The sequence below is a fragment of the Aquarana catesbeiana genome, linkage group LG10, assembly GCF_042186555.1.
Source record: "Aquarana catesbeiana isolate 2022-GZ linkage group LG10, ASM4218655v1, whole genome shotgun sequence".
Taxonomy (NCBI): Eukaryota; Metazoa; Chordata; class Amphibia; order Anura; family Ranidae; genus Aquarana; species Aquarana catesbeiana.
The window spans coordinates 147,931,822-147,950,291 of NC_133333.1; the positions used below are offsets into that span (position 1 = coordinate 147,931,822).

General features: G+C 39.6%; 1 protein-coding gene across 2 annotated transcripts in view; it reads left to right on the forward strand.

The window, feature by feature from the left end:
* The window catches only part of GRIN2D (glutamate ionotropic receptor NMDA type subunit 2D), a 1,662,686-nt gene that overhangs the window by 1,080,750 nt on the left and 563,466 nt on the right, over positions 1–18,470 (forward strand). For both annotated transcript variants that reach the window (XM_073602755.1, XM_073602756.1), the window contains exon 9: positions 15,000–15,153. In XM_073602755.1, coding sequence (XP_073458856.1) covers positions 15,000–15,153 — 154 coding nt within the window. The remainder of the gene's footprint in view (positions 1–14,999; positions 15,154–18,470) is intronic.

Here is an 18,470-nt window from a genome sequence, read left to right on the forward strand (position 1 = left end):
TTTTTTTTTTAAATTCCTTGCATGTGATTGGGTATTCTTTAGGAAATTTCCCCACATTCACTTAGCTCCTGTAAAGTGAACAGCCTATTTGCCTTTACATGTAAGCTAAAATTTAGGAGCAGCAGGCACACTGAAGGTAAAAGAACTCTGGGAATTATTGTTAACATCTGTCATCTGTAGTCTAGATTAAGCCTTAGGCTGCCATATGCTTTTAAGTTTGCATGACATGTCTTTGAGAATAACCAGTATAAAGGTGAGTGCAACAATAAGAACAAATGTACTGTAGTGCAAGAAAACAGTAGTATTGGATGCTGAGATTTTAAAACATGCTGAACCAATCTGTATGATCCCATTATCAAAATGAAACTAAGCCCTTGTTCACATTGATGCAATCTGGCATACGATTTAACATGTCAAATCACATGCCAAATTGGCAGCAATTGTCGGCAATGGCGGTGTTCGAATCGGTGCGATGCCGCATTTGCGGCGTCGCACCGATTTTCAAAAATAGTTTCTGTACTACTTTTGGCAATTTTGGGGTGCAATTTCCATTGACATCTGTGCAGAAACCCACACAGATGTCTCTGAAATTGCCCTCGAAATCGGGACTGACATGCGGGAATGAAATTGTGCGAGTTCAGCTGAACTTGCACAATTTCATTCCCACAGTCAGTGTGAACCAAGGCTAACAGATGTTATAAAACAGAAAATATGAGGACCCCACAACCATAACAAGAACAGTCAATTATTTGACCTTTTATTGCATCTAAATAACCAGTTTTAGTGCATTGCACTGTACTGTTGTAATCAATCCCATTTGTCTCTTCCTTTTCCATAGCTGTATTGCTTTAGTAAGAAATAATCCCCTTGAAGTACAAGCAGAACTCCAGCTAAAAATAAAGATAAAAGCAAAAAGCCCATAAAAAGATAAAAAAACAAAAACCCACCTTTGCTGCAATATACAACTTTAATCCAGTCATTTCCAAAACAGTACTTTTTCCTGCAACTGGATGTCCTCAGTCTGATGGGCAACATCATTCAACCCACTTCCTCTGTGTCCTGGTCATCTGGGTCCCACACCAGTTGGGCAGTGAAAGGAGAAGCAGAGCAGTGATAAGTTAATTACTCTGTCACTATGCTTTCTCTTCCGATCCTTGTGCTGTTTCTTCCTCTAACAATGAATTAGCAGATCCCATTCAGGCACTTACACTGCTGCATATATATATATGTAGCGCTGGTAGATTTTCAATCTACTGCTTATAGGTAAATTTAGTGAGTTATTCTGTTTATGCATAGTCAGATTTGCCTCTGTTCCAGCTTGGTTACATGTAGTTTCACACTGTGGCTGTAGGTGTCGTTGTCACCATGGGTCGGTGTTGAAAAGGCAACACATTGAAGCGTATGTGTGCTCCTCTGTCCTGGAGATAACTCGGTGGAGGTGGTCCTCCGAGTTGCATTCTGGGAGAGGGTATTTATGGTACAGATGCCATGTTTTAGGGTTTGTCTTTCATTCCACCTGCTGGCCCTCCTGGCCGACAGGTATGTGCTTGGAGTACTACCTTGTGGTCCTCTGACCGGGAGGCCCACATTGCTGCAGCGTGTGGGTGGGCCCAGAAGCCTGTCTGGGACCTACCACAGCGGCAAGGGAATGGTCCTGGGCTGTCTGTCCTAGAGGGAAGAAGCTGGACAACTGAGAAGATCCCAGGGGAGGACCCGTCATTGAAGGATCATGCAGAGTGCTGGTCTGGAGAGGGGCCTGGTGACTCAGTAGGAGGACGCATCCTAAAGTAATCCTACCGCATAGTACTGCCGGGTCGGCTTAAAGGTTCTAGTGCTGTGTTTTGCTGTTCATCGTAAACCATTACATCCTGTGGCAGAGGATCGTACGGGTTTTGTTCCAATCAAGTCTGTGGCAGAGACTTTTGTTCATGCTGCGTACTGGCTGCTAGGTTAGTGAGAGAAACCTATCCAGGCGGGCAAAGATTTAACTCTAAAAAGAGAGTCCATTCATCTACAAGCTTTCAATTCCTAATACTACACTAAGAAAAGGTATTTGAACTTCCCTGCAACTCTTCTTTTACCTCTTTCCTGCTACTTCCTTCAATTTACATTTATTAAAGCATTGGAAAAGATACTCAAGTGTCCGGTGCCTACATTGTCTGGTATTAATCTCAATGGGACCCTAGACCCGGTTCTGGTGAAATAGAGGTAACGAAGGTGACGGTAACAGCCCGCTTTAAACCAGCAGCTCCACCGTGAGTAATTGCTATATATATATATATATATATATATATATATATATATATATATATATATATATATATATATATATATATATTGTGGCAGGACGAGGCTGTGCCACTATTTAATATGGAAGCCGGCACCAGATTTCTCAGGAAACAGGCACACTAATGATGCTGATGTGTGCTACATTCATAATAGAGCCAGAGTTAGAGGTCAGTGGCCCCACCCTCCCGAGGGGTCAGTGTGTGAAGGGAGCTGTGAGGTGCACATTGCTCTGTACTGTCCAGGTCAGGACATACAAAGGCCCAAGCCTGTGAGGATGTAGCAGCTGGGAGCTGCAGGAGAAAAAGTCAAGCTGAAAAAAGTACAGCTTTGTCACAATGAAAAAAAACTAAAAAACATAAAACATAAAATATATATACTTTAAAGCGGGGTTCCACCCAAATTTTGAACATTATCTCTATGCATTCTCTTCCTTGCCTAGATGCTGACATGCTGTGTAAAAAAATTTAAATCGCCGTAATTGCCTTTTTTTTTCTAATCTTCTTAGCACTTCCTGGTTTTCCTCCCATGGGAGTAGGCGTGTTTCTAGCCTCTCCCAGACCTCCCACAGTCCCCTGGGAGCTAGTCTCAGGCTTCCCAGCATGCATTGTGCAACAGCGTCATCACAACATCTCGGTGAATGCTGGGAGCACAGCATTCACCGCATCCAGGAAATACATGCTTGTGGGCTTCAAATGCCCACAATGAAGATGGAAACCGCCTTCAGTGAATTTTATAAGTTATTCTTTACAACAAAATCGGACACAGGCGGACTTATTACACAGAACATGTGAGTAGATAATCATGAGAAGAAAAGTTTGTGAATGAACTCCAAAAAAAAAAAAGATTGATGGGTGGACCCCCGCTTTAAAGAATATTTGAATACTCTTTTTGGAGACACTGCTGAGTTGCTGAGTGAAGCAAACAGCTTTGACTATGTCTACTATGTTAATAATAACCAATATTCTCTGTGGTTTGTGTAAGTAAGCCAATGGCACAACAATGAAAGGTGTAGGGATGAGTACTGTATAAACTCCTGACTGCAAGCTATTTACAGTTGATGTGGAGAAGAAAAGAGAACTAAGAAATGAGTTTGGCAGTTATAGAAATCTATGAATGAGTGCATATTGAAATGAAAAAAGTAATTTTAATGAGAAACTATTACAAAATGTAGTTAAAATCGCTTTATCCACTCTAACAAACTTCTTGGCTAGGGTTATTTTATTTTCTGTGTTTATCAATGTCTCTAATTCATGTGTATTACCTCTTTTTTTTATATGTAATTCATTATAAATTATATATTGGTGAGCACAATGTAATTCAGATAACATCCTATTATATATGCTTTAATAATATTTTGATAATAAGGATTTTGTTGCACTAGTATTTACTCTTACTGGTGTGACAGATAGGCTAAGGTAACAACTTTTAAAGACCCTACACTGAATGGGAGCCCACGCACACCATATCATTAGATAACCTCTGTGGTACAAGCGATCCACTTCTGTAATTAGTTTTGGTCTGACATTATTTAATTAGCTTGCAAATGCAATGGTTCATTTACCTGCCTGAGATAGATGTGTAAATTCAAGGCTTATAAATCTCAGCTTGAACGCTTCACCTCTGGAGAAAAATTTAGCAGCAAATTTACATATGATCTGTGACAGGAATATTTGGTTTTAATAAGCCTTTGAAAATATCCCAGGACTGGAAAATGGAATGGCATGCCAGAACTGTCTGCTAGTGAGCTGGCTTCAATCACAAGCATAGGCATTTACGTTATTATTGAACAGCACTTGCTGGTTTTCTTTCTCACAGTTAAAGGATTATTCTACCGTTTAAAAAAATATATATTTTTCTCCTCACATTTTGCTTAGTAGCCATATTTGTTTATGGCAGTCTATAGCAGTCTACATTTGACAGCTAAAATATTCACCTACACGTGAAATGTGTCTATGTTTCCCACATAGGAACAATCAAAACCTGTATATCCTTATTCTACTGAAGGTACAGAATTCTATTTTAACGAAGTTGGATTTTCACTAGCCTTGTATGCAATATTACCCACTTAGCAAAATCTAAAAAACATAAAACATATATACACAAAGCCACATACAGTATGTAGAACTGCTTGTCTGGATTTTTGATAAAACTCCTAATTTGCTATAATACCGTACAGATAGATAAAAACATGTGGCATTGTATTGCCTACGGTTAAAAAGAAAGTACTGATGCACTACCAAAAAACAAGTGTGTTGATGGCAAGTAAAGTGCAAAATATAAAGTGCGTGATAAAGAAGTGCTTAATGAAATAAAAAAAGCGGCTAAACTTCTGTAGTGTTGCCAACACCCCTAAGTATGTGTATATATAATGAAGTAGCGCTAATTAGTAAACAAATCGATAAAGTGCTAAATAGGCAAAAAAAATATATATATATATATAAATGAATCTCTCCAAGTGCAACTCATTAAGAGTGACTCATAAATATGTGTTCAATATGAAATCTTATAAAGTGCATCCCATCAAAATAATACACAAAGTAAACATTTGTTCAATAAAATCCAATAAAGTGCATCACATCAAAATAGACTTAAAATAAATAATTTTGTGAGAATAGTCAAATTGTAATAAGAGCATCCAATAGAATCAGGTGATTCGGAGGGATGATAAATCTCTAATTCAGAGTGTAGATAAAAGTAATCCTATGTGGACAAATAGAGATGAGGGGGAAAGGGCGAATGTGGGAGTCCAATTTATAGATGTAAGATGGTAATGGGAACTTTCTAGAATCTTCCCCCAGTGATGCTAGCCTCTCACCTTATGGATAGACCTCAACGGGTCTAGTGATGCATCGATAAACGACCAAACTGTTGCTGAATCCTCCTCAATGGATCCAAGGAATCACTGCAGCTTTTTTCCGGTCTCCACAATCTTTTCCTAGAGAGAAGTGTCTCCCAATCCACTGGATTAAAGGCAAAAAAGAAGACTCTTCATAGTGTAGTAAATTTTTAAAAAATTGTTCTTTGTATTTATTTAAAAAGATCTTTAAAAATATCATTTTAACGGCTAAAGATCTTTTTAAATAAATACAAAGAACAAAAAACATCCGTACCCTCACTTCGACTGGGGAGCCATGTTACAGCCAGGCCCGAGTCATAATTGGAAACAAATGGGTCCTGTGCAGTGCGTTCTCTCACAGGTGAGGCTCCAGTCTGTCTGAACAGATGCCACATCTTTTATACCTTGCTGCAATGACAGCCTAGTTTCTAATGATCAAAAGTGTTGACAATTACATGGATCTGGATAGCTCTGTTACACAAACTGAATGTTGGCCAGGCGTGCAAGAATGCTCAAAAAAAGCAGCCCTATCTATTATATTGAGGCAAATGACCATCATATCCTTTAAACTAAAACAGATGAGACAGGAGACCAGAACCCCTTGCACAATGTTTTCCATTGTTAATCGTATGAGGATAATTATGCAAAATATTGTTTAAAGAGGTATGTGGGAACTTTTATTTTGCAACACAACTTAAAATTTAGATTAGATTAACCCCCAAATCACTCCTAAAAAGAAATCAGTAGCCAACTTTAACTCCTTTGTATTACAGACATACATATATACACACATAAACCCACATTGAAACAACACAATATGCAACCCTCAGATACACATACAGACAATATATACATATGCTAATACTATACAAACATTGGGGGGATTTACTAAAACTAGTGCACAGGAAATCTGGTACAGCTGTGCATAGTAACCAATCAGCTTCTAGGTTTTGGGCCCCTTTCGGACGGAGCGGATCTGCTTGCTCAGCGGGGATCTGTCCACTGATCCCCGCTGAGCAGGCAGATGACAGGTTTGTGTCCGCTATGCAGGCGATCTATGGGGGGTTGGATGGAAACGGACTGCATGTCTGTTTCCATCCAATTGTCATCCGATCCACCGGACAGATGGCAAACGTGTGGCCATCCATCTGATTCTTAGCTGCCTGGATTGGATGCCAGCGAGTGTTAGCGGACACATGTCCATTGACATCCGCCGCCCTATAGAGATCAATAGGTGGACTGCCAGAAAACAGACAGGCAGACTCGATCGGTCCACAGGTGTGAAAGGGGCCTTAATTTCAAAGGTTAATTGAACATGCAGAAGATGATTGGTTACTATGCTTAGCTGCACCAGATTCCCTGTGCACCACTTTTAGTAAATCCCCCCCCCACTGTCTCACTGTGAGATTTGTAAACACCTAAAAGTTGTTAGTAATACAAACAATGAAAGAAGTAATTGTGCAAGTGAGGATTCAAGTGTTTATGATTGTGATAACGTGGAGGAAGAAACTGTTGTTAAGCCTGGTTGCCCTGGGGTACGGTGATCTAACTGTTCACTATAGTCTGTTCATATTCTGTTTTTAGACTGAATATAATCCAACAATGATGCAAGTCCAAACAACAGACTCAGCTACTACTGTGTAAAATTGTATCAGCAGATCTTGAGGCAGATCTACTTCAGATCCTGGGAAATTAGAGATCCCAACAATCTGAAGGTCTCCACAGTTAACACAACGATGTTGGGTATAGTGGAAAGGAACACTGTGCAAAAACTTCTTTGGAAAAACACTATTATCTCCATAGTTTTGAGTGTGTTGAACTCCAGATTATTATGACTGCACCACAGGGCCACCAGATCTACTTCCTCCCTGTATGCTGACTTAATGCCATCTTGGATGAGTCCAATGATGGCTTTGTCATACACAAATTTCAGTGTATTAACAGATGAATTCCCAGCGGTGCAGTAATTGCTATAAAGGAAAAGAGCAATGGTACTTACTGCTAGGTGCTAAATATGACTTATCCCAGCTTACTGTTGTTTTCTGTCTGTCAGGAAATCGTAATCTACTAACAGGTAGCAGCGGGTAAAGTGAGCTGGGTAAGTTTGGAGTGGAGGATTTCTGCAGTGATAGTGTTAAACACTAAACTGAAATCCAAAAACAGGATCCATGCGTACATCCCTGGGGAGGCAAGCTGGATGTGGTGCATCCCCATGTTGACAACATTGTCCACTGACCTGTTTGCTCTATAGGCAAACTGTGATGGGACAACACTAGTCTTCCAAAGACATCAGAGCCTCTAGTTATTTAGTCCTGATGAATTTGTTAGGGACAGGAATTATGTTGAGCATTTGAAGCTGGAGAGGACTATATACTGCTTCAGTCATCTGTTGAATATCTGTGTGAAGATGAGTACCAGCTGATTAGCACAAACCGGAAAATGTTTTTCTGTCTGGGCCATGCATCCACCTCTAATTCCCTCAGTGGAGAGGATAGAGGGGGGAGGAGGTAAAGGTTTCATAGGATATGGTTGAAGAGGTCGTGCCTAAGCTATAGTTTCCCAGGGATGTAAATGTGAAGTTATTAAACTTGGAATAAAACACATTTATGCTGTTAGCCAGTTGATTGTTCTCTGTGTGGGAAGATGATTTCCCGTAGCTAGTAATGTCCCACAGGGCTCTCAATGACGCTGAGTCATTGGCAGAAAACATCATTTTCAGTTTGTCAGAATAGCTCTTCTTTGTTACTTTTGTTACTTTGGTCAGCATGTTTCTGGTCTGGTTGCAGTGGGTCCTGTTCCCACTTCTGTAGGCCACCTTCTTAGCCTACATGAGCCATTCTAATTTTTCTGCAAACCAGGTCTAGCTATTGAGAGTTCCAAAAGACCTGGTGGGCACACACATCCTCACATAAGCTAAAGTATAATGACACAGTGTCAGCGAGTTCATCTAGGTCTTTGGCTGCAGCTTCAAAAACACTCCAGTTGCTACACTCAATGCAATCCTGTAGCTTCAGCTTAGCCTCTTTAGATTTAACTACAGGCTTTGAAGATTTATTTATTTTTTTGGGGGAGGAGATGAACCATGCAGTGATTGGAAAGACCCAAGGCTGCATGGGGAACAGAGCAGTAAGAATTCTTTAACACATTTTTGTCCCTAGTGGTACAAGGCTTGAGGTAGGCTTGAGGTAGGATGTAAACACTAGACATGTGCACTGACGGAAATTTTTTTGGGCCATTCATTATGATTGCAATTCATAAATTCATAAATTCGAAAATTCGTAAATTCAAAAATTTGAAAATTCGAAAATAAGAAAGAAAATTTGAAAGGATGACTAACTAACTAATAATAACTAACTATTAAATTATAGGTATTGGAATTTCCTTTCAAATTTGCTTGTTAGTGAACGTAAAGAATATGAATTTATCCGAAGTTACGAATTATCAGAAATAACAAATGCCGCTTCTAAACAAATGGAACAGAACAAATTAATAATAATAAATAATAATTATAATAAAAAGTTGCTATTATTATTTTTGTTATTTATTATTATTAATTTGTTACGTTCCATTTGTTTAGATACGACATTCATTATTTCGGATCATTCGGAACTTCGGATAAATTTGTATTTGTTATGTTCACTAACAGCCAAATTTGAAAGGGAATTCCAATACCTTTAATTAAATAGTTATGAATAATTAAGTTATTATTAGTTAGTTATTATTTCAGATTTTTGAATTTTTGGGTTTTAGGCTTTTCGAATTTCTAATTTCTTATTTTTTCCAAATTTTCGAATTTACGGATTTTTAAATATTCAAATTTATGAATATTCGGAAAAATTTGTTAAACGGGTTTTTGTTAAATTGGATATTTCCGAATTAACTAATTTTTCGAAATTCGTTAACCTCCCTGATGCTATTTCCGAGTGTGGCTCGGGGTGGATTTTCAGCACCAAAAGCGGTAACCCCGAGCCACACTCGGGATTGCATCGCAGGATCCAGGTACAGCTTACTTACCTTGTCCCCAGGATCCTGCGATGTCTCCCCGCTCTGTGTGTGAGCTGTCCTCCGCTCGATCTATCACGGAGCCGAGTTCCGTTCCCTGCAAGCGCTGCGATGCACGGGGACAGAGAACGGCGCCAAATTCAAAAAGTAAAACACACAATACATATACAGTACACTGTAATCTTACAGATTACATTACTGTATCAGTTTATTTCACATCCCTTTTGTCCCTAGTGGTCTGTCTAGTGCCCTGCATGCAGTTTTATATTACAGAGGGGTAGAGAAGGAATAAAAAAAATAAATAAATAAAGGTATTATGAGTGACAACCAGCATAGATTTGAAAAAGACTGTTATTGACAGGACATCCTGTTATTGTTCTGTGAGGAAGTAAATTGGATGGTGGAAGTCCAGTTTATATAGTTTGTCCAAATTTACTAAGGCATTTGATAATGTACGTTGGAGTTGATGAAATTGTATGTACATGGCTAGAAAACTGGTGACATGAATGGGTCCAGAGAAATGACTCATTATCTGAATAGTCTAAAGCAGTGTTTCTCAACTCCAGTCCCCAAGGCGCCCCAACATGTCATGTTTTCAGGATTTCCCTCAAATGAAACGGTTGTGGTAATTACTAAGGCAGTGAAACTGATCAAATCACCTGTGCAAAACAATGTAAAGCCTGAAAACATGGTCTGTTAGGGCGCCTTGAGAACTGGAGTTGAGAAACACTGGTCTAAAGTTACGGGCAGTGTGCTCCAGAGTTCTGTTTTGGGGCCAAAGCTGTTCAATTTGTTTATTAATGATATAGAGGTTGAAATCATGAACTCAATTTCAGTATTTGCAAATGATACCAGATTTGCAAGGAAATAACTAGACTAAAGCCTCATACACACGATCAGATTTTCCGATGGGAATTGTGTGATGACAGGCTGTTGGCGGAAAATCTGTTTGTACGCTCCATCGGACAACTGTTGTCTGATTTTCCGTGGACAAATGTTGGATGGCAGGCTTTAAAATTTTCCGCGGACAAATGCCTGTGGTCATTTTTTCCGACCGTGTGTACACAAGTCCGTCGGACAAAAGTCCAAAGTACGAATCTCGAAATGCAGCACACATTCTCTTCTTCTTTAATGGGATAATAATGAAGCTGCTTTGCTGGTGATACTGATGGAGTTATAGCAAACACATTTTCAAAGGCTTTTTTCCAGTGATATCAAGAATAATATTATTATGCTTGTTATTTTTTTTTTTTTTTGGTGCAAGTTACCACAACACCATTATCCTGTAGCTTCTAAGATCAAAGATACAACTATGTTGTATCTTTGTTAATTTTATATTGTATTTTTTAAAATGTAACTGCCTACTCCCAAACTGTCATTTGAAGTAAAACACATAGCCAAGTATTATTCTACTCATTTTTTTTATCGTGCATTAAAAAAAAGAAAACAAATAAAATTAGACATGCTATCTGCAAATAGAGCTTAACCAAAAAGTCCATTCTATGTGTCCAAAAATATAGAAAATATACCAAATCAAATCATTATTCAACCAAAAAATAAAATAAAAGCCTAATGCATGTGTCCTGCTTCTTAATATAGGGGGTCAACAATGCCAAGCGTTGGTGAAAGCAGGGGTCCGTCATCCGGGGATAATTCCAAAAATCATCTGGATTGTTCTCCTGGCACTCCCACAGCAAAGGCATATGACATAATTGTTCAAGATTAATAAAGCAACCAATTTTTGGTCCAAGAAATCCTCCTCCTCTTGTTCCTAGACTGGACTTGGGTCAAAGCAATAACTCCAAGGCCAATAATAAATAACACGTTAGATAAAAACGGGGGCTATTCCTGCGCTACCAGATAAGGAAAAAAGATACAGCAATCGTGCGAAATGTAGAACTGGTTTTTAGAACTGTATAAGACGTATATCGCCGGGCAGCTGCATGCACCGAACACAGGGCTCAGACATAAGCCCAAAATAAATATAAAAAGAGAAGTGGGGGGGGGGGTGGTGCTGCGCTATCCGAAAGGTCTCTGTTTATTTGTATGTATATGATCCCTACTGGGACATCACGACCACGTGACTTCTTCAGGGGACATTTCTGCACTTTAGCATATGTATGAGTTTGGATTATTTTACGATTTCTACATGGCACAAGAGCACGAGCACTTTTCATTTATTTTATTATTGGATTGAATAATTTCAACATATATTGAATCGGTTTCACTTATATTTATCACCTTTTAATTTATTTACATGGATTGTGTATAATCATTTATATTGACATCAATCATATTGACCAGTAGGGATCATATACATACAAATAAACAGAGACCTTTCGGATAGCGCAGCACCACCCCCCCCCCACTTCTCTTTTTATAATAAATAACACGTTATCTCCTCTGATTCCGCAACATGGCTGGTTGACAAATGGCTGTTCAGAAACAAACTAAAAAGCTCAAAATGAAAAGCCCAAACTGAAAAGTGTGAACTGAAAAGTGCAAAATGAAAATATGAAAATACAGTATGTCCGTATTTCATCCATCCATTTCGGATGAAATACGGACATACATGCATCCCTATGGGATATCATCCGTCCCCACTATGGTCTGATTCTGCAGAGGAAAATCCTATTTTTCTATCCGTCTGCAGAGCGGATCGGATGAACATGGACAGACCGTCCGTGTTCATCCTATCCCCCCATAGGGGAGAGCAGAGATCTGACAGGGCGGTCCCTGCACAGTGTGCAGGGACCACCCTGTCATCCGCCGGCTCAGTGGGAATCAACAGAGCAATCCCCGCTGAGCAAGCGGATGTTCACGGGGTGGATCATCACAGATCCGTCCTGTGTGAAAGGACCCTTAAGAAGCAGAATATGCAGGGCTATGGGAATTGTTAGACTAGAAACATCACACACACACACACACACACACATACACATAGGCTGAATTAGATGGAACTGTGTCCTTTTTGTTGACCTATAAAATATGTAACTACGTGTTTAACCACTTAAGGTGCGGAAGGTTTTACCCCCTTCAAGACCAGGCCTTTTTTTTGCTATTCAACACTGTGCTACTGTAACAGGCATGTAATTGTCATGCAACACTGTACCCAAATTAAATTTATATATTTTTTTTTCACACAAATAGAGCTTTCCTATGGGGGTCACCACTGGGTTTTTAAATTTTTGTTATAAGCGTACAAAGACAGAAAATTTGAAAAAAAAAGATATTTTCTACTTTCTGTTATAAAACATATTCAATAAAATAAAATTTCTCATAAATTTAGACCAAAATGTATTTTGCTGGATGTCTTTGGTAAAAAAACAAAAAACAATAAGTGTGTATTAATAGGTTTGTGTTAAAGGAGAAATACAGCCAAAGCTTGTTTTGTTGTACTTCTGTGGATCACTCTGCACTCCTGTGCCCCTTTTTTAGCAAACAGTGGGCTGAAGCCTGGTGATGCCACAGAGCCATTCCAGGCTGGGGAAAGATTGGGAACATATGATCAGATCCTCCCAGATGCCTTGACCCGCACCTGGCTCAGCCTCTCAACGAGCCAGTGAAAGTCTGAGCCAGCTGCTCCCAAGCCTTACACAGCTCAGTGCTCCAGTGAGTGTGGGGGGGGGGGCGGAGGTAGGGCAGAGAGCCAGTGAATGACCAGAGCAATGAGAACTGAGTAATCAGTGGCTTAGATCGCTCAGATCTCAATATTAGAGCCGGCGGGGGACAGATGCAGCACCCACCTAGGTAGGTATTATTCTTAAAAATACAAATTCCCAAACTTCTCTTTTAAAGTTATAGCATCTACAAACTATGGTATATATATGTGAAAATTGATCAGTCCCAATGTACTGATAGCCTAATTTTTCGAGGCCCCTAAAATGCCAGGACAGTACAAATTCCCCCATATTACCCCTTTTTAAAAGTAGACAGGCTAAAGCATTTAGTAAGAGGCATGGCGAGTTTTTTGAAGTTGGAATGTTAGGAAATTAAATAATTTTTTTTTGTCACATTTTTTTTTACAAACTGTCACCAATGCAGTATAGCATCATCATATAACTGGTCAGTGGCGGCCCGTCCATTAGGGGTGCCCGGGCACTGCCCCCTCTCTCTAGCCACCCCTATATGAATAATAGATAGATTCATGCATAGCATAAATCTATCCACGGCTGCCACTACCACCCCATGGGGTGTATTTTTGAAGCATCTGATTAAAGCCATAGGCTCTAATGGGCTTCAAAAACGGTGAACTGATGGAGCAGAGCATTGCGCTATGAGCCACCCAGGTGTTACAACAGCGAATGAATATTCGTTGTTGTAACTGATTCTCAATCCGGCCAATCAAAAGCAGGTCTGAGACCCATTTTCTGATTGGCCAAAAAGAGAAGACTCCTGATAGGCTGCCCACGGAGAGCAGGGGAAGGAGGGAGGAAATGGAAACCAGAGCCAGGAGGGAGGAAACTGAGGAAGAGCCGTCACCACCGCTGAAAGAGAACCCAAAGCATTGATTATATGGGGTGAGTCAGTGCACCAGACCCGCCGGCCAGCTGACGGGCAGGGGAGGGGTGGTGATGTTACTGTTTGCCACCCCCCCATAGAAAATAACCACTGTCCTCCACTGTTACTGGTGTGGTGGGGATCAGGGATACTGACTGGTGACAGTATGTTAAAAAAAAATAATGTTTAAAGCAGAGTTCCACTCAAAAGTGCTAATCTATCTCCTCCCCCCCTCCGGTGCCAAATGTGGGGTGGGGGGGCGGGTACCTGTCCCCACTTCTGTCTGACCTCGCCGTGGTGAGGTATGTCACAATCCTGGCCCCCTCCTGCTCCTCTCTAGCTGCTGGGCCAGTTAGAGAGCTCACGTCCATCTCTGATCATTCAGTCCATGTTGACAACTGTGCTTGGCTTTGAAGTTCTGGCCATGTGACTGCCTCATAGAGCCTATGTCTTGTAACAAAAATCTACTCTGTCTATATGCAATCTCTTTTACTTGGTATTCACTGGGGTTGATTTACTAAAACTGGAGAGTGCAAAAACTGGTGAAGCTCTACCAATCAGCTTTCTGTTTTGTTTTCGTCAAAGCTTAATTAATCAAGCAGAGGTAAGAAGCTGGTTGGCTACTATGCACAACTGCACCAGATTTTGCACTCTCCAGTTTTAGTAAATCAACCCCACTGTGTACCTTCTTTCTCTGTTGTAAACCAAAACTTATTTAATAACAGTTGTCAAAAATGAAATGTCACCTATAGCAGACTACATAATTAACCAATGGCTTGAAAATTACCTTTTGTGAGACCAGTATAAGAAATAATATATAAAATTGAGTAAATGAAAACCAGAATTGTTGTTCTTGATAATCAGATTCAAACTAAAATGTATCTATTATATTTTTAAAAAGCAAAGTCCGGACGGGTTGACTCTACACCAGTCAATTTTTCCACTTTTATATTATCTACCCAGATATATAAAACAAACATGTCATCTATGAAACAATGTACAGTATTACAGGATTAAACATTTAACATGCTTACTTAATAAGGAATCCCAAACAGCAATAAAAATATGCAAAAAGCAGTAACCCAAAACAACCAGATTTCAGATTTCAGTTTACTATAGTCACACCAATTAAATATGATCTGTAATTGGTTGGAGCGGGTTACTGTGCTTGGTATTTGTTTTTAGCATTGTTAAATAAGCCACATGTTAGCTGCTTTAAATTATCATAATAGTTTGGTTATTTTCATTTTCATTGAACTAGAAGAATGCAGGGTATTTGAATCCATATTATTGAGTAAAAGCTTTTGGTGAGACTTATCTACATTCTGAATTGACCCCTTTTTCATTTGAATTCTGTTTTGTATCCCAATAGGTTTTTTACCAGCGTGCTGATATGGCCATTGGTTCGCTTACAATAAATGAAGAGCGATCTGAGATTATTGACTTTTCAGTGCCCTTTGTGGAAACAGGAATTAGCGTAATGGTCTCCAGGAGCAATGGAACTGTGTCCCCATCGGCATTTTTAGGTAATAATTAATTTCAAGCCATCATATGTTAAAATATAATTATAGCTCTTTACTTAGTATTATTGTTTCTATTCTCGATTTATCTGTTCCATGTTGTATTTGGTTTGGTGAGAAAGGTATAATTTATTATTAATAGCTTTTATTATTCTTTCATAAACTGAAGCATAAAGTGTTTCTCTAACCAAGTAGATGGATATAATAAGATATGGTTAAAACTTCCATCAGGTTTTTTTTGCTGTCTGTTTCCTTTTAGGGAGATTTCCCTTCACTTCCTGTACCAGAGACATGACAGGGAGCAAAAAGAAATGAATGAAAGGAAAGAAATGGAAAATCCCCTCTTAGACAGTTGTCACTGGAACAAGTTTCCCTATTAAAGATTTCTCCTTTCTTCCTGTTCTGGTAACAACTGTAAAATAATGTATTTTCCATCATTGTCTGCTTTGATGACAATAGTTACCATGAAAAATAGAGGGGTGAATCTTATCAGTGGGAACACAGACTGCAATAAGCTACTGACAGGGGTTTTAACACCTACATACATGTACTTTGGGGCATCACCATTTCCTGTTTGCCAGGCTTTTTTAAATGGGAAATGTTGGGTTCTTGCTAGACTTGTCTATTGGAAAATTCCAAAACATATACAAATACAAGATCACTAGCTTCATGGTACAAGATCACTATATTAACCATTGACTTACAATAGAGACTTACAATTTACAAATGTATTATTGTGTTCCATGAATAGTGATTTTTCTTTTAGCTATGTCATTGTACTGTTTACCATGACAATAAAAGAAAGCTTCATATCCTGGTGTGTTCATTCTCTGATATAAGCATTTTGCTGAGTAGTATATTCACTGCTATTAGAGATGTTATTGGTTATTATAGCTGCTACTTTCAGGATATTATGATGCATTATGACCACAATATTCTTATGGGAATTATAGCCTTCATGATTTAGCATTCATTATATACAGGTGCATCTCATAAAATTAGAAAATCATCAAAAAGTTTATTTCAGTAACTTTCAAAAAGTGAAACTCATATATTTGATATAGATGTGTTACACACAGAGTGATATAGTTCAAGCATTTATTGTTTTTTATTTTGAAGATTATGGCTTACAGCTAGTGAAAACCCAAACTTCAGTATATCAGAAAATTAGAATTATTACATAAGACCAACAAAAAAAAGATTTTTAATACAGAAATGTTGGCTTACTGAAAAGTATGTTTATGTACACTATTGTACACTATAGTATGTACTCAATACTTGGTCGGGGCTCCTTTTGCACGAATTACTGCATCAATGTGGAGTGGCATGGAGGTGATTTGCCTGTGGCACTGCTGAAGTGTTATGGAAGCCCAGGTTGCTTTGATAGCGGCCTTTAGCTCATCTCCATGAAGCTGGTCAGCAGAGGGAAGCATAAAGTTCTCTAGAATTTCCTGGTAGAATTTGCTGTCAGAATGCAATGTCCTAATGGAGGATTCCTCTATTCCCCTCATTTGCGGCCATGTATATGTTTTGTCTTTCATTGGTTATAGTGGTTCTCAGATAATTCTTTATCACTGGAATATTGCTGAATGACTTATCTCCTGAACAAATAGGGACCATTATACCTAAAGCAATAAAAAGCCCAAATATATATATATATATCTTAGATTGTAAGCTCTAAGGAGCAGGGCCCTCTGATTCCTACTGTATCAAATTGTATTGTATTTGTACTGTCTACCCTCAAGTTGTAAAGCGCTACGTAAACTGTTGGCGCTATATAAATACTGTATAATAATAATAATAATAATATATATATATATATATATATATATATATATATATATATATATATATATATATATTTATATATATTGTGAGGGGTTAGCTCGGCAGCGGGTGTGTGTGACCCCCTGGATGGGTTCACCACACAAAAACAGGCACAGCAGACAGCTTGGTAGGTGAAACAAAAACAAAGGTGCGGTTTATTCAGACTAGATGCATTGAAAAAATAACAGAAAAACAAAAAGAAACATGAAAAGAAATCCTGGTCAGCTTGACCGCTTACTACACACGTAGATTCCCTAACTAACAACTGGGTGCAGCCTTGTGCTGCCCCAGACCCTATCTCTCTTTGAGAAGTTTTGCCACACAGGCGTTAACTCACCGCAAAGCTCAGATACCACACTCCCCAGTCTACACAATCACAGAACTGGTTCCAGGATGGAGCATCTCCCTAAGCCTGCTGGGGTGTTTTCTATAGGTCTTAATGAGCCCACTTACTTCAGCTGGGCTCATTAACTCTTCCCCTGCAGGACTCCCAGCACTCCCCCTAGTGGTATAAGTCAGCATAAAGCCTGAATCTAGGGCATACATATTTTCCATCCTGGATGCAACCAGGTGTTTTTACCTGCCTGCTGTCACATACCCCCCCCTCTTGTTTCAACCTTGGGGTTGGAACACACGCAGTCAGGCACGCATGTACTCGAGACAAAGCATCCACATTCCCCATTTTAACGCCAGGGCGATGCTTTACTGTAAAGTTGAATTCCTGTAGGGCCAGGAACCACCTATTTATCCTTCTATTGGTCTCCTTGTTTTGAGCCATCCACTTTAAAGGAGCGTGATCAGTTACCAGGTCAAAGTGCCTACCTAATAGATAGTACCGAAGGGAATCTAGAGCCCACTTCACCGCTAAACACTCCTTCTCAATGGTGGCGTAATTTACCTCATGGGACTTCAATTTCCTGCTGAGGTAAATGACTGGGTGCTCTTCCCCGTTCCAGACCTGGGACAACACTGCTCCCAACCCAACGTCTGATGCATCAGTTTGTACAACAAAGTCCTTAGAGAAGTCTGGGGAGTACAACACTGGCTGGCTACATAAGGCGGTTTTTAATGACTGGAATGCTGCTTCAGCCTCTGGGGACCATTTGACCATGACAGACTCTTTCCCTTTTGTCAGGTTGGTGAGGGGCACAGCCTGAGAAGCAAAATGGGGGATGAATCGCCGATAATAGCCAGCGATTCCCAGAAAGGCTCGTACCTGTTTCTTGCTGTTGGGACGTGGCCAACTCTGTATGGCCTCAACTTTATTGACTTGAGGCTTTATCACTCCCCTCCCAATAGTGTACCCCAGATATTTGGCCTCCTCCTGTCCAATGGTGCACTTCTTTGGATTGGCTGTAAACCCAGCTTCCCGTATGGAGTCTAAGACTGCTTGCACTTTTGGCAGATGTGAGACCCAATCTGTGCTATGGATAATCACATCATCCAGGTAAGCTGCAGCATACTTCTGATGGGGCCTCAGAATTTTGTCCATTTTC